The sequence below is a fragment of the Mastigoproctus giganteus genome, chromosome 10 (genome assembly GCF_048544385.1).
Source record: "Mastigoproctus giganteus isolate SK-2022 chromosome 10, ASM4854438v1, whole genome shotgun sequence".
NCBI lineage: Eukaryota > Metazoa > Arthropoda > Arachnida > Uropygi > Thelyphonidae > Mastigoproctus > Mastigoproctus giganteus.
Genome location: NC_143584.1, coordinates 143,960,288 through 143,978,324, shown reverse-complemented (window position 1 = coordinate 143,978,324; position 18,037 = coordinate 143,960,288). Strand labels below are relative to the sequence as shown.

Below are 18,037 nucleotides of genomic sequence, written 5' to 3'. Positions count from 1 at the left end.
ATTTATTATTATTATTTTTGTTTAAGTGTTTATTTATTTATTTATTAAACTACTTGTCTCTTTATTCTATATTTTTTATCTTTATGTTATAGTAGTTTTATATTTTATTAATCACTAAAATCCATTTCTTTACAGCACATATAATTTCCAAACACCAATCATCAAGGAGTGTCAGTTTTATCACCATTTGATCAGATAATTCATGTTATATGCATTAAATAAGTTACCAGAAATCTCCCTGATATGAATTAATACACCTGGAATTCATATTTCGTCTCAGTCTGCTGCTTCAAAGGATGTTTCTCCAGTTTCTCTGTAGGCATGATTTATTACATAGATAGATGGGTTTTTGAATGCGGATACATACAATGAACTGTTAGACGAAATGCATCTAACTCGAAATTGATGATTTTGAGAAATTTCATGGGCTATCTATGCGACGTTCCCTTCAATACCACTGCACAAGTAGCTGAGGTAGTCATATGGCAGACTCACAGCTGTGTAAAATATTTTAAATTTTTAAAAAATATTTTAGACAGTTGTGACACTGTGTAAATGACCGTGTAAGTCCGGATTGTCGTAAGTCACATATGTAAGTCAAAGAGAGATGGTAGTGTACCAAAAAGTAAAGGACCCATTAATAGAACCTTCATGAGACAGTGAACTTCAAAAAGGAAAATGTACAGTTTTTTGTCTAAAGGATGAAACAAACACATAGTTATTTCCCAGTGTTGAAATTTTTACTGCCTTTTCTGAAAATCATGCCATGCCCATCATTAGAAAGAAATATAGAACCAAACTGCAGTTATTTTTTCTTAAAATGAATCAAGGTGAATACATATGTGACAAAATTATGTTCAATGAAATAAAGTCATCCCTAGAATTTAAAGTTTTAATAATATTGTAATTACTGTAACAATAATAATAGTGTAACATAATTATAAGTAATTAAACAACTTTTTCTTTTGTTAACATTTAATTTTAAACTGAGACCTTAATCCTGTAGTGCTCTATTTATCTTCACTATGGTAGTATGAAAACTTTTGTATTTTCAAATTTGGTGCTACAAAATGAAAACAATTGAGAGTGATGATTTAGAGCATATTAGCTTCAATGACAACCCAATTAACTCATTCTTGTTATATGCATCAAATAGCAGATTACAAAAAAAAGATTTTTACACACACACACTCCTATATAAAAAAGATTACAGTATATACCAAAGTTTGCTGCTAAAAAGGGAAAAGTCTTCTTAGATGGCACTCACGCTCATATTATGAAGCTTGATTTGATTTTGATTTTATTGGTGCAAAAACGACTGCGGTTATACTGCACCCATATTATGAAGCTATCCCTATGAACTGTCTATATTGTACCAGAGATAAACAGTAATCTAAAGAGAAATATAATGCCATTTATTTATTTTTTAAACTTGTCTTAAACTTATAACTTGTAACCTGTAAAAAATAAAAACTCTAATGTTACTATATGCATGCAGTGTACTCATTCATTATTATCTAAATTTTTTTTCCTGAAATGCTTTTATCCCACCACCCAAATTTCATTCAAAGAAATATATACATTTATTTTATGTGTAAGAAACAAAACTATTATATAAATATAATAGTTTTAATATTATAATATTTATTATATTTATTATATAAATATAATAAATCATGATTTCACTTATATAAAGCCTTATGGATGAAACAAAGAAGAGTAAATTTCATCTGTCAATTCTGCATAAATACTAACCACACTGCTATGATGCATACAAACTTTACTGTAAAAAAGGAAAAAAGTCATTACACAAATTACTACAAATAATATTTATGTAGCAGTCAATTTATGACAGTGAATTATTTTTCAGCTGACATTTTATGCATTCGATTAGTGTGTTTGGTGTTAAATAGGAGTGGCATGGATAATCTATCCAGCTTCCTTGACTTTTTTCATAAACACATCAAACTTTTTACTTTTTTTTTATATGCCTTGCCCTTAAATTTGAAGTTTTCTTTTTTTTAATTAACAGCATAGTTCCTTGATTTAGGTTTTCATAAAAATAAAACTACAGTCTGCACAACTTGATAAATTCTAAATAAATTCTTTGGACATTTTAATAGTAATGCACAAAACTAGAGACAAAGAATATGACCTGCATGCTTGCTGTAGTTGAAAAAACAGTTTCATCAAGTTAAATATTCCTCTGAATCTGAGATAAATTAAAAGTGCAGAGGAATATTATGATAAATATACACTTGGTGAAGAATTTAGCAGCTTTCAGTTCATTACTAGTTTGCCAAATTGAAAGAAGAATTGGATGAAAATCAATTTATATTGAATATTGAAGAAAGTACAGAATCTTAAGTTGGAAAAAAGGGCTATCTTTCAAGCAGCAAAACAGTGAAAATTATTTTAAAGTGTAGTATGTAATTAATTTGCATTAATTAATGCAAATTAATGTAATTTTCTTTTTGTTATCATTTGAACTATATACAAATTGCACATAAAATTGATTATTTGAAAAACATCCAAGTCTAACTGTTTCAGATAACTGGGATTTGAAAGGTTATTTGTAATACAGTCCTTCTTTCCCCTCCCCCATCATTCCAACAGACTGCTGTTTCATTGATTGCTGAAATTCTGTGAGAGAACAGATTTCCCATCAGTTCAGCAACTGGCAAGCCAGTTGATGAGGAGCACAATAAACCTCAAAGAATTCCTAGGTACAATCTGAGCTGCAACATCAGTGTCTGTCATGAAGATCACCAAAGTGTGACCTATTCACACACAGTATAACCTTTGCATGTTGTTTTACATGCTACAATTCTGAGGTGAAAGCACATTAATATTTTGTTTGGGATAATGTAATCACATCAATTTTCCCATGGCAACAGAAAGCTTAGAAATTAGAAACAAACTGTAGATTTATTATAGTACTGTTATTTCACATGAAAAAATTCATAGAGATTTTTTTGTTGTTGTTCTAATAGTTTTTCTTTGGGTGGGGAATGTCTTTGTGTGCGCACAATGTAAGGAGTGTGAGGAAATCAGGCGCCAACTCAGCATTGTTATGGGCCTATATGAGAGCTTGAACGACAGGGTAGATGCCCTCGAAGGATTTAAATTGGGGGACCATCGAGCTCTCAGCTGCCCACATCAATGCAAGAACTTACACTTGAACATCACACAACACACAGCAACCCCCAAGGCAAAATACGCTGGTTCAACAGGAACTGGTTGTTGTCGGTGACTCTACTGTTAGGAAAATGGGGAATATATCATATAAAAAGGTGGAACAGGACCAGGGTATGTCTGTCAGGGGCAAAGGTTGATGATGTTGTAGAGCAGTTATCTTTTAAGGGCACAAAAGGTGATAATGTTGTACACGTTAGCACTAATGATATTAATAGTAGCAGACCAGCGGAATTACTTAGCAAGTACAGGTCAATGTTGAAAAAAAGCCGTGAGTTAGGGTTGAATTTGAAAGTGTCTGCAATTCTGCCCAGACACGATAGGGAAGAGTATATGATGAGAGCCTTGTTGATCAATTCGGCCCTGGAGAGATTGTGCAAGGCTCAAGGGGTAGAATTTTTCTCAGCCTCGTCTGTGCTTGTTAACAGGAGAGACTACATCTACAGGGATGGGATACACTTAAATAGAAAGGGTGCAAGAATATTTGCTGATGCTACTAATGCAGTATTAGGTGGGTCTGAAAACTACTAGCTTGGGGGAATACACAGACTAATAGATTAACAGTAGCAGCTGGTAGAGGCGAAAGTGATTCTTGCACTGCTTCTATTGGAATGAGCAGCAGTCTGAAAAACATGGTGCAGGGGATTTCAGAGACTGCTGGGAGCCATTGCAGAAAAAGTAAATACATGGGCTGTGTTATGGTAGCTAAGAATAGAAACAGGTGCATGTATACTTGTCTGTACACCAAGGCTAGGAGTTTGGTAAATAAATATGATGAATTTAAGGTGTTGTCACAAAGATATAAGAAATGCAGAAATGGAATTTGGGGAGTACAATGTTTACAGGAAGGATAGACAGGATAGGAAGGGAGGAGGGGTTATACTATTAGTTAAGAAACACAAAATCCAAGGAAATACAGCCAGTCGATATGGGTGGACAAAGCAGTGTTGAATCAATTTGGTGAGACATAAGTACTGGGAAAGGAAAATTGAGAGTAGGAGTGTATTATAGGCCTAATGTATCTGATGAGTATAATAAACAACTGTACTGAGAAATAGAGAAAGCTAGTAAACCAGAGTGTTTTATAATGAGGAATTTCAATTTCCCAGATACTGACTGGAATTTGTGGATTGGTCACTCACACACTAGCAAGTCTTTTGTGGATTTATTAGATGATTGTGTTCCACAGCAGCATGTTTGGGAGGCAACTAGAGGGAGTAATACTCTTGATCTGATTATCAGTAGTGATTCTTCATGCATTAAGAATCTACAGATAAAGGAACCACTAGGTGGCAGTGATCACAGTGTGCTGAAGTGGAATTTACTCCAAGAGGTAACTACTATTGGGAGAAAGGGAAGGCTTTTTGCTTTCGTAAAGGTGACTACGGTGCTCTGAGAAGGTATTTAAATTGGGACCAACGGTGGGACTAACTGTTGATGTTACCAACAACAACGCAAATTCAAAATGGGAAGCATTCAAAGAATTAATATTGGAAGCTACTAGGCTTTTCATACCAACTAAGAAATATTGTTCAAAGTTTACGCCTAAATGGATGTCAGGTGAACTAATGAGACATGTTGCAGAGAAGAAAAATGCATGGAATACAAATAAATTAACAGGTGGCACGGAAGCCTATGATAGACATAAGCTAGTCTGTAACAAAGTCACAAAGGAGGTTAGGCAGGCAAAGGCAGATTACGAGAAATCTTTGGCAAAGGATGCAAAGAAAAACAACAAAGAGTTCTTTATTTATGTAAACTCTAGAAGGAAGGGGATGAATCGGATTGGTCCGCTTAATATTGATGGTTCAACTGTTGATGATTCTGCTCAGGTAGCTAACAAACTAAATGAGTATTTTGTATCTACATTCACACATGAGGAGTTATTCAAGGAGGAGAGGTCCAGATGTTTATCAAATTCTAACAGGGAGTTAAATGATTTTGTAATACCTGAGAGCAAAGTGGAGGAGAAGTTGTTGAAGATAAACATAGGAAAAGCATCTGGGGTGGATGGGATCTATCCAGTTATATTAAAGGAGGTAGCAACGAAAGTAAGCAAAACCCTTAGCCATAATTATGAGAGCTTCCTTGAACTCGAGAGGTACCCATGGACTGGAGATGTGCAAATATCACTCCAATTCACAGAGGAGGATCAAAAAGAGCGACACAAGTAATTACAGATCTGTTAGTTTAACTCTGTTTCAGAGAAATTAATGGAAGCACTGGTTAAAGAAGCACTGCAGGATCATCTAGACAAGACTTTAGTTATAGCTTGGACACAGCATGGGTTTGTTAAGGGGAAGTTTTGTCTGACCAATTTCATTGGATACTATGATGTGGTCACAAAGGAACTGGATGGAAGTTTTATATCATATATCTGGATCTTAGAAAGGCTTTTGATACTGTTGCACATGGAATGCTGCACAAATTGGAGCAGTGTGGCATTGGGGGCAAATTACTGCAATGTATAAAGGGATTGTTGAGTGGGAGAAGACAGAGTGTGGATAATCAATGGACACTGCTCTTCGTTAACAAATGTTATTAGTGGAGTCCCCCAGGATTCAGTGTCGGGTCCATTGTTGTTATCTGTATTGATTAATGATATTGATGATGGTATATTAGGCTTAATGTCCAAGTTTGTAGATGATACGAAAGTTGGCAGGGTTGTTAATGACAGCACGCTGCAACAGGATCTAGAAATGTTGAGCAGATGGGCTGAGAGGTGGCAACTGAAGTTTAACTTTGACAAATGTGAGATACTGCATATGGGAAGTTGATACAGTTGATACGTTACCAGAGTAACGTATCAACTGTGTGGTACTACACTGACAGTAGTAGAGAATATAAAGGACCAGGGGGTAATTGTGCAGGCAAATATGAAGTTTTCTAAGCAGTACAGATGGCGTGTAAGAGTAGCTCATGGTGTCTTGTCAATGATATACAGGAATTTTTCTAGTAGGGATAAGGAGGTGATTATCCCCTTGTATAAGGCAATGGTCAGGCCTCACCTTGAGTACTGTATACAGGTCTGGAGGCCTCATTTTAAGAAGAATGTAGAGCTGCCAGAATGAGTACAGAGAAGGGCAACAATATTAGTGAATGGAACAAAAAGGTTGCTCTTACAAAGAAAGGCTTAAGTTTTGCAAATTACAGTGTCTGGAGACTAGGCACCTGTGAGGTGATCTGATTGAGGTGTATAAGGCCCTGAATGGTTTGAGCATGCTCAATGCTGATGAGATTCTTCCTTTTGCTCAGAATAATTGCCTGAGAAGGCATAAATTCAAATTGAGGAAAGACAGTTGTAGGATATGCGCACGGAAGTTTGCCTTTAGCACAGTGGATGGATGAAATGAGAAGGGTGTTTTTTTTTTTTTTTTGCTGATGCTGTATAAGCTTGCTTTCTTGCATCAATGCCTTTACTAATACTATTCACATACAGTATAAACTATTTGGAAAATTAAATGCACAGGGCATAATCCTTATGGGTTTTAATAATTAACCATATAGTATCGGTGTAAATACACCATAGTTAACCCACATATTTGAACTACATATGTAGTTCAAATATGGGTTCAAATATGAGATACAATTAAAACGATGCCCTCTACGCTACATATGCAGTTCAAATATATGGGTTAACTATGGTGTATTTACGCCGATACTATATAGTATAAACTATGCATGCTGTTTTACATGCTACAGTTGTGAGGTGCAAGCACTTTAATATTTTGTTTGGGTTAGTGTAAAAGGTAAGTGCGGCCATTATCAACCTACTGCAGGATGGAAGCCTCCTCAACAATTCATGCTGAGGGAAATGGACCATAATCTGCCACGCTGGTCCAGTGCGGGTTGGCAGTCAGGGGCTTGAACCCCGGTCTACTCAAAGAGCGTGTGCTACTGCACTCCCGCTCCTGACCACTCGGCTACGCCGATACTATATAGTATAAACTATGCATGCTGTTTTACATGCTACAGTTGTGAGGTGCAAGCACTTTAATATTTTGTTTGGGTTAATGTAGTCACATCATTTTTCTCATGGCAACAGAAAGCTTAGAAATTAGAAACAAACTGTAGATTTATTATAGTACTAAGTTATTTCACATGAAAAAATTCCTCGAGTTTTTTCTGTTGTTGTTCTGATAGATTTTCTTTGCGAGGGGAAGCCCTCAATTATGTTTGCCCTTAATGGTACCACATCATAAAAGCATATGTGAAAAAAGTGTAATAATGTATGCCAGTGGTTTTCAACCTTTTTTCAATAACAGCACCCCTAGGTAATTTATTTTATTTTGTGGCATCCCCACTCAATTTTCTAATATTAAAAAATATATATGTTATTTATTATAATATAATTATAAAAATTACATTTCACAATACAAATTATATATATACAGTTTATTTTATTCTTTGTATAGAGGTACTAAGTAAACATCAATTATAGACCACCACAAAATTAAAAAGATACTGTACACCTTTTTATAATGAAATAACCATATAAATTAAGTAACTTAAGTAAATTAAGTAACTACCATTAGGGGTAAAGGGAAGGGTTATTGCTTCCGTAAAGGCGACTACGATGGACTGAGACAGTATTTAAATTCTATACAGTGGGACCAACTGATGATGTTACCAACAGCAAATTCAAAATGGGAAGCATTCAAAGAACTTATCTTGGAAGCTACTAGGCTTTACATACCAACTAAGAAATATTGTTCAAGGTTTAGGCCAAAATGGATGTCAGATGAACTAATGAGGCATTTGGCAGAGAAGAAAAATGCATGGGATACTTACAAATTAACACATGACACAGAAGCCTATGATAGATACAAGTTGATATGCAACCAGGTTACAAAGGAGGTTAGGCAGGCAAAGGCAGATTACGAGAAATCCTTGGCAAGGGATGCAAAGAAAAACAGCAAAGAGTTCTTTACTTATGTAAACTCTAGAAGGAAGGGGATGAATCAGATTGGTCCACTTGATATTGATGGGTCAACTGTTGATGATCCTGCTCAGGTAGCTAACAAACTAAATGAATATTTTGCATCGACATTCACACATGAGGAGTTATTCAGCAAGGGGAATGCCAGAGCTGTATTCAACTCTAGCAGTAAGCTACAGAATCTTGAAATAACTGGGAGTAAAGTGGAGGAGAAACTGTTGAAGATAAACACAAGAAAGGCACCTGGGGTGGATGGGATCTATCCAGTTATATTAAAGGAGGCAGCAAAGGAGGTAAGCAGACCCTTAGCCATAATTATGAGAGCTTCCTTGGACTCAGGGGAGGTACCCATAGACTGGAAATGTGCAAATGTGACCCCAATTCACAAAGGAGGATCAAAGGCTGACACAAGTAATTATAGACCTGTGAGCTTAACTTCTGTTCCAGGAAAATTAATGGAGGCACTGGTCAAAGAAGCACTGCAGGATCATTTAGACAAGACTTCAGTTATAGCTCAGACACAGCATGGTTTTGTTAAGGGGAAGTCTTGCCTGACAAACTTGATTGGATACTATGATGCAGTCACAAAAGAACTGGATGCAGGGAATAACTTTGATATTATATACTTGGATCTTAGAAAGGCTTTTGATACTGTTGCACATGGAAGACTGCTACACAAATTGGAGCAGTGTGACATTGGAGGCAAATTGCTGCTATGGATAAAGGGGTGGTTGAGGGGGAGAAGACAGAGAGTGGTAATCAATGGACACTGCTCATCGTGGACTAATGTTATTAGTGGAGTCCCTCAGGGCTCAGTGTTGGGTCCATTATTGTTTTCTCTATTTATAAATGATATTGATGATGGTATATCAAGCTTAATGTCCAAGTTTGCAGATGATACAAATGTTGGCAGGGTTGTCAAGGACACTACTGACACTATGCTGCTGCAACAGGATCTGGAAAGGTTGAGCAGATGGGCTGAGAGGTGGCAAATGAAGTTTAACATTGACAAATGTAAAGTACTACACATGGGAAACAGCAACCCCAGAGCAACGTATCAACTCTGTGGTACAACACTGACAGTGGTGGAGAATGAAAGGGACTTGGGGGTGGTTGTGCAGGCAGATATGAAGTTCTCTGAGCAGTGCAGATGGGCTGCAAGAGTAGCTCATGGAGTATTGTCAATGATAAAGAGGAATTTTTCTAGCAGGGATAAGGAGGTGATTATTCCATTGTATAAGGCAATGGTCAGGCCACACCTAGAGTACTGTATACAGGTCTGGAGGCCTCATTTCAAGAAGGATGTAGAGCTGCTGGAACGAGTACAGAGAAGGGCAACAAGATTAGTGAATGGAACAATGGGGTGCTCTTACGAAGAAAGGCTTAAGTTTTGCAAATTACAGTGTCTGGAGACTAGGCACCAGCGAGGTGATCTGATAGAGGTGTATAAAGCCTTGAATGGTTTAAGCATGCTCAATGCTGATGGGATTCTTCCTCTAGCTCAGAAAAATCACCTGAGAGGGCATAAATTCAAATTGAGGAAAGACAGATGTAGGATAGACGTGCGGAAATTTGCCTTTAGCCAGCGGGTGGTTGGTTGGTGGAACAGACTGCCATCCCTTGTGGTGGAGGTTGATAGCCTAAATAAGTTTAAGGCTCAGCTGGACAGGTATTTTGAACGAACAGAGGGGTGAAGTGGAAGTGGGTTTTTTTTTTTTTTTGGCTGATGCTGCATAAGCTTGCTTTCTTGCATCAAATGCCTCTACTAATGCTAATGTTAATGCTAATGCTAACTTAAACCCAAATTATGTGGCACCACGAGAAGGTTGTTGCGGTGCCCTAAGGTGACATCACACCCCGGTTGAAAACCACTGATGCATGCATTATTACAACAGGCATAATTTCATCACAGAATATATAGCAGAAATCAATCATATCTTCCTGACCACTCCACATGTTAGCCATATTTTTGTTTTCCCAGTAAAAAAATTTCATAGAAAGCCCTCCTAGGCCTTTTCCCATGGTTCTTCACATCAGCGTGGGTGCACTCTGTACTCTCACTGTACTGAAACCATAACTACTCACCCACCTGAACCTATAAATTCGAAAAAAAAAAAATATATATATATATACAGAAACCAATTTTGCTAAACTTTAGTATAGTGTACCCCTCGTGTTATATGACGAGTTACGGAGAAAGGCAACGCAACCAACAGAATGTCACATGAAGAATGTGAACTCAGAAAAATAGTTGCAATTAGAAGAGAAAAAACACTTGTAGGAAGGGGTCATGTTTTTAATTGACTTTTATTTTTGTTTAGTGATAAAAGGTTAGGTTAGTTAAGCTACTAATTCGGAATAGATTCAGGCAAAAGAAGTGTGGTGTTTTAATGGATTTTCATTTTAGTGAAAAAAGGATCTATGCTTTTTTCACTAAAATGAAAAAAGTGGCATAAAATAACCTATAGTTTAGTTTATGCCACTATTAGTTAGTAGCATAAACTACCTATATGTTAGTTTATGCCAATAGTAGCATAAACTAACCTATAGGTTAGTTTATGCTACTATTCCAAGCAAAAGGAGTGTGGGTTTTTTGAGTCTTTCAATTTCATTTATTAGTTCTTCCCTCACTTTCACCTTTACTACCTTGATTTTGTCAATGAGTCGAAAGTATATTACAGAGAAATGTCACTTGATGAACACAGGGTCATGTGGTGTTAATATTTTTCTCTAGAGTTCTGTGATTTGTTGATAATTGGAAATGCATAGTTTCTTGTATTTGCATTTTGGATTATTTGCTAATATGCTTGTGAGTTTAGTGGCAAGTTTATTTGTTTGTGTTTGCTGTATATGTCCTTGTTCTGGTGCTGTGAGTTTTTTTATTTTGTTGCTTTTGTTCTTCGTCCTGCTGCTGTGATTTTTTGCTTCCTTGTGTTTGTTCTCTGTTCAACCCAAATGGAGTGATTAACTGTGAAAATGTTGTATCTTTTGGAAAACGATGATTGTAAGAATGTGACTGATTGCTGTGTTAAAGTGAAATTGATATCTTCGTAATATAAGTGTTTTTGGTGTGGAAGTATGTTGAAGCTGACCAAGCGCAAGGATCATACAGATGGTTTTGAGTGGGTTTGTAGAAAGAAAGGGGACAATCCTCATCAGGTTAAAAGGTGTGTGCAGAACGGGTTGTGGTGGTTCTCAGAGAGAAATCTAAGCATTACTAAAGTGCACCTTTTGACCCATTTTTTGGTTAGGAAGGTACCATGTGAATTTTTGATGAATCAGTTGGATGTGAGTTCCTTGACTGTGTGTGACTAGAGGAGTTTTTGTAGGAGGTATATGTTCATACTTGTGTGAAAGAAAGTCGTTGTTGAAATTTATGAAAGCAAGTTTGATAAAAGGAAGTATAACAGAGGTAAAGGAGTGAATGGAAAATGGGTGTATGGTGGGGTTGAACATGGATCAGTAAGGTGTTTTTTCCGAGTTGCTGGAAATAGATAAAGAAGTTGAAACTTCTTTATCTATTTCCAATAGATAAAGAAGATAAAGAAAATAAAGAAGATAAAGAAAAGGAAATAGATAAAGATGCTGCTGCAACAGGATCTGGAAAGGTTGAGCAGATGGGCTGAGAGGTGGCAAATGAAGTTTAACATTGACAAATGTAAAGTACTACACATGGGAAACAGCAACCCCAGAGCAACGTATCAACTCTGTGGTACTACACTGACAGTGGTAGAGAATGAAAGGGACTTGGGGGTGGTTGTGCAGGCAGATATGAAGTTCTCTGAGCAGTGCAGACGGGCTGCAAGAGTAGCTCATGGAGTATTGTCAATGATATACAGGAATTTTTCCAGCAGGGATAAGGAGGTGATTATTCCATTTTATAAGGCGATGGTCAGGCCACACCTAGAGTACTGTATACAGGTCTGGAGGCCTCATTTCAAGAAGGATGTAGAGCTGCTGGAACGAGTACAGAGAAGGGCAACAAGATTAGTGAATGGAACAAAGGGGTGCTCTTACGAAGAAAGGCTTAAGTTTTGCAAATTACAGTGTCTGGAGACTAGGCACTAGCGAGGTGATCTGATAGAGGTGTATAAAGCCTTGAATGGTTCAAGCATGCTCAATGCTGATGGGATTCTTCCTCTAGATCAGAAAAATCACCTGAGAGGGCATAAATTCAAATTGAGGAAAGACAGATGTAGGATAGACATGCGGAAATTTGCCTTTAGCCAGCGGGTGGTTGGTTGGTGGAACAGACTTCCATCCCTTGTGGTGGAGGTTGATAGCCTAAATAAGTTTAAGGCTCAGCTGGACAGGTATTTTGAACGAACAGAGGGGTGAAGTGGAAGTGGTTTTTTTTTTTTTTTTTTTGGCTGATGCTGCATAAGCTTGCTTTCTTGCATCAAATGCCTCTACTAATGCTAAGTTCTCCTAGACATTATTAAGATTTCCATTTTACCCTGTACTATTATAGTATCAGACTGCTGAAAGTCTTGTGATTGTCTACATGACAAAGGGTTTAAGCATATCGCTGTAAACCACTCACTTCATTTCAGCAACCCTGAAACTGGCACCAACAGTATTGAGGATACGTGGAGTGCTATTAAGGGCAACTTTCATCGAGAACAATCAATGATCAGTTCGACCCTTACTTCACAAAATATACATGGAGATGCTACACCCCTTAACAGACTTGATATTTCTTAATGCAGTTAGTGAAGTTTACAAGCTGGCAAGTAAGGGCAGCAGTTGATTGCATTAAAGTGATCAGGTAATCGTTTTTGTTTGTTTTCTTGGTGTTTATGTGGTTTTTTGATGATTTTAATTATTGTATTTCTTTGATTATATGATTTGGTAGTTTCTAATTTTAGCAAGACCACTAGAAAATTGTGTTGTTGTTTTTTTATTAGTTTTTATGTTATTTCTGCGTTTTTTCTTCTTGTTTTTTTAATTGCACCTATTTTTGTCAGTTTAGGCGTACCACGTGACTTGTTCGTCGGGAGGCTTTTCTCTGACTTGCGACAAGACAGGAGCAATCACGTGATTAATTTCGACCATTCGATGGTCGGGCCGAAGGTTATACTATTCCAGTTTTCCCATCAACTTTTTTCAAATAAAGCACTTTTGCTGAGCAATACTGCATATATTAACACCTATGATTTACTGAAAGCATTCCAAGTTATCTTTCTTATTTTGAAACGAAATGAAATATTCTTTTAAGAAAAGTTACCAGACCAGAACTACTACACTGACTGTGCGATATTAAGAACTACCGAAAACAAATATTTTATTCTGCAAAAATCACAAACTTACTAACATAACAATTAAGCAACCTTCGAGTTAACCTCCACATTTTCATATTGCTGAAACACGATAACACGCACAGAGTATATTACTACTCTGATAACGCGAACTTCCCAACAAGTCAAATACTTGTTTATACATCCAATGCACCCTAGCGTTAGACATAAGAAAGACAAATATATTCTCTGCTAAACTACTGTGGCTGAACGATATGTAGCACGGGATTTGGACGCACCAGCAAACTTAGGCCATATTGCGCTATACATAATATTCCTGTAAACTGTGTGTTCTGTGGTCGATTTTGCTGTTTTCTCAACGAAAAATCTGAGTTTCCGGGAGAAAAACCACGCTATCCTGGCACGAGACCGAACTAACTAAGACAAGTTGTGAAAAAGATACTTAAATATTCCTCGCGTCATTGATGGGATTCGAACCAAGGAAGTCTTTTTTCACCTGGTGGGGATGGATGGTGATTATACCAACTAGGGGCATGCAAAGGTACTTGGGGTCCCTGATGCAAAAGGCAAAAGGAATCTCGTTTATTTATGTTGAAACCTTGACGGCTACCACAATTGACCCCCTAGATCGGAGGCTCTGGTGCTACCCCCATTTGCACAGCGCATACATTGCTACTCCCATTTGCATGACCCTGATACTAACTGTGCTATCCACGAGGACAATGCCTTTTTTAAAATATGTAATATTTTAATTTCATTAATTTTGTTTTATATGAAAATTAATTTCATTTATTTGTTATTTTATGCTGTGCCAGGATCTATTCTGCGATGAGACACTAGCATATTTTACTGCACTGTGTGGACACTATTAAATAAAGAAATAAATATCAGCTTCCTGGTCAACCAGCTCAACGTAGATATGAAAACAACAGAAGAACAAGGGGGATCTGCCTTGTGCCCTCAAGGCAGATCCAGAAAACAACCGAATCTTCGATGAGGACCAAAGAGGCTACTACAGGAATCTCGGAGAAGACGGGAAAGAAGGGAACGGACCATCCGAGAAGAAGACGATTGAGGAGTTCTGGGGAAACATATGTAGCAGGGAAGTAAGACATAACAGCCGAGCCACCTGGATAGAACTAGAACGGAAGAAAACCAAGCACGTACAAGAAATGAGAGGGTGGGACATTCGGGAAGAAGAAGTAAAACAGGCGATCAAGAATTCTCACAACTGGCGAACTCCAGGAATAAATAAGGTCCACAACTACTCGTACAAGAAGCGCTCTTGCACACACAAGCAACTGGCAGAGCAATTCACCCGAATGATAAGGCACCCATTGGCAATCCCGACATTTCTCACTCAAGGAATCGCATATCTGAAGTCGAAAGACGAAGATACAAGAAACCCGGCGAAATATAGGCCAATCGACTGCCTTCCAACAATGTAAGAGATATCTCATGAGATATAACCTAAAACGATGCCACCTTAAAAATTTTCTGTTTATTCAGAAATGGCTGTGTATTATGATGCTAAGCACTTTATATACATAGTCTAAATTTGTTCGCAGCTTGAGGCTCTAGCCCTAAATGCGCCTTTGTCTAAATACATCATACACCATCAGGCATCTCTCATATTGTGGAGTTATACTTCATAACTGTTTTTGCCATCATTGCATCACTTGGGTACCTACCCACTCACTGACGAAGGGCCAAATAGCCCTGAAACAGTGCTGTCTGGGTGGTGGTACCTATCTGAGAATAAGTAACACTAGTCTTCTCCTTAGGTGAAGCGTTACTTATTCGAAGTAGTGCAATATCATGGCAACTCGTTGTGAAGGCATTCACAATATGAGATATAACCTAAAACGATGCCACCTTAAAAATTTTCTGTTTATTCAGAAATGGCTGTGTATTATGATGCTAAGCACTTTATATACATACATAATCACTATGAAGTTATTGTTGTTTAAATGTAAGTTAAAAGAATCCACTAATAAGGTCTGTGTGCTCTTACCTTCTGATATGAAGGTAAGAGCACACAGTAAGAGCATACTGAACGTTTATAACGAGGGTACTGAGCGTTTATAATGAGCGTATTGCAAGCGAAACTTAAAAGTATTTGTAAATTGTATGTATACACTTTGCTGCCACTTTATCAGGTACCCCTAACTAGTAGTGTGTTGAGTCTCCTTTAGCCTTCAAAACAGCCTGAACTCGTCTAGGCATGGATTGAACAAGATGCTGAAAACATTCTGAAGGAATGGAGTACAATGCAGACATGAGTGTGTCACGCAGTTCCTTGAGATTCGATAGAGGTGTAGGCCTGCAGCAAACAGCCTTTTCCAGCTCAGCCCAAAGATGTTCAATAGGATCGAGATCCGAAGACTGAGCGGACAACTGCAGCAAAGAAAAGTCATTGTCATGTTCATTGGAACCATTCCATAGTGATTCGGATTTTGTACACTGGCGCATTATCCTGCTGGAAGTAACCATCTGACTGAGGATACATTGTCAACATGAACGGATGCACTTGGTCAGCAACGATGTTTAGATACGATGTGGCATTCAGACGTGAATCTATGGGTATCAATGGACCCAACGTGTGCCAAGAAAACATTCCCCACACCATAACACTGTCCCCACCACCTTGCACAGTAGTCATCAGACATGACGGATCCATGGATTCATGTTGTTTTTGCCAAATTCTGAGTCTTCCATCAAAATGATGCACCAGGAACATCGACCCGTCAGACCAAGCAACTGTTTTCCAATCCTCGATAGTCCAGTGCTGGTGTTGCTGTGCCCGCAGGAGGCGCTCTCTCTTGTTCTTCATTGATAACAAAGGTACGCGATGTGGCCGTGGGCTGTTGTAGCCCATTCGTGACAACGTGCGAGTATTGGTCCGTTGCGATATTTTGTTCTGCGCACCAAGGTTGTATTATTATGTGATGTGCGACATTGTGGCCCGTCTGTTTGCTTGCGCAATTCTAGCCATCCTCCTCTGACCTCTCTCGTCAACAAGCGATTTTCTTCCATAGGTGTGCCGTTGAGAGGATGTTTCCTGTTCATTGCACCATTCTCGATACACCCTTGAAACTGGTGAATGAAAAGTTCAGGAGAACTGCCGTTTCATAGATGCTTTGTCCAGCACGTCTTGCACCTACTACCATGCCACGTTCGAAGTACGTTAGATCACTCCTTTTCCCCATTCTTACTACGGTTTGTACACTTAACTGATACTAGAAAGATTGTTCTGCTGCATTTATATCCACAACTGTGGTCATCTGACTTGCAATGTTGTGAGAAAAATCATATGTGTGCACAGCAGGGGTGTACCTAATAAAGTGGCAGCACAATGTATATTAATGTCTATATATGTATGTGTGCATGCACATGTATGCGTTCTTATCACTGACAGCTTTTTTCAAAAAATGGTACTTCCTTTTATTTATAAAAGCAATACGAATTTATTACTTCTATTATTTAATATAAATCTTTCAAAACTTTTTTTTTTTTTTTACAAAAGAACAAAGCATGTACACATTTCCAAAGCATTAATTATGTACCTAAATATTATGCAGCACGTTATGCAGCTAAACATTATGCAGCATGTAGTTTTGAATGATTTTTTACTCACTGTACCTCGGCTGTCGTCCCTAATATGTAATGAATAAAATAAATGAATACGAGTGTAAAAACAAAAACCGAGTTTTAATGGCGACCTCTACACTAAAAAACTGTTAACGACACTATTGTAGAAGTTGCCTTGAATTGTGTTAGTGTGTTTGCATTGTGCATTTGCTATTTTTGGATTTAAGTGCGAATAGTCGAATAAAGGAATATGTCGTCGTACTGCGGAAATCAAGAGGGGTAAGTCGTCAAATTTTTATGTCGATTGGAAAAGCGGTTGTCTTGTTATTAACGATTTTATGTTTGGGTTATTAGTTCACATTGAACTAGGTAGCCATCTTGGCGTTATTGTTTACGTTTCTAAACTAAAACAAGTTGAAAAAATAAATAAATAAAAACACAAACTCTCTTGATCGTTATCTAATGAGATATATTGATTCTTGTGGGGAAAGAATCCTTTTTTTTTTGCCCTGAGCAAGGTTTCTACTCTTCAAAAATTGGACGTTTTATCTAATTGTTGCTTGTATAATTTGCTTTAATTAAGTAAGTTGGTTTATTTAGGTTATTTAATTTTGTAGATAACAAGCCGCCATTGCTTCTTCCCCAAATTTGTGACGGTAAGTCATCGGTTTTTCTTTTAGAGGGAGCTGTGTTTATGGCGGTCATTATTTACCAGTGAGAATTACTCTAAAGTAATTTAGTGTGAACCCTCTGGAACACCCAACCGGTGTTCCAGAGGGGGTTCACATTAAAAATTCTGTAATGGCGTCTGCTTAGATTTACGTAGGTACTGTATATTATTGTGAACTACAAAATATAACTAATAAAGTAAAATAAAAATTAAAGAATTGCCAAGGAAAGAAACCACATCTCCCACAATTCCTTATAATTACTTTACTATCTTACAGTATATCATGTTAAATTAATATATAAAATTATATCTTGCCTAAATGTCTAAGAGAATGAAAAAATTTGTTTATTGATGGGTACTGCACTTCCATCATTTCTACTAATC

At 37.4% G+C, this 18,037-nt stretch overlaps 1 protein-coding gene across 1 annotated transcript in view; it reads right to left on the bottom strand.

The window, feature by feature from the left end:
- LOC150079334 (methylmalonyl-CoA mutase, mitochondrial-like) overlaps nucleotides 1–13,555 on the bottom strand; it is a 253,034-nt gene extending 239,479 nt beyond the window's left edge. The window contains exon 1 of the mRNA XM_090383601.1: nucleotides 13,449–13,555. Coding sequence (XP_090239727.1) covers nucleotides 13,449–13,490 — 42 coding nt within the window. The 5' untranslated portion in view covers nucleotides 13,491–13,555. The remainder of the gene's footprint in view (nucleotides 1–13,448) is intronic.
- Nucleotides 13,556–18,037: the final 4,482 nt, after the last annotated feature.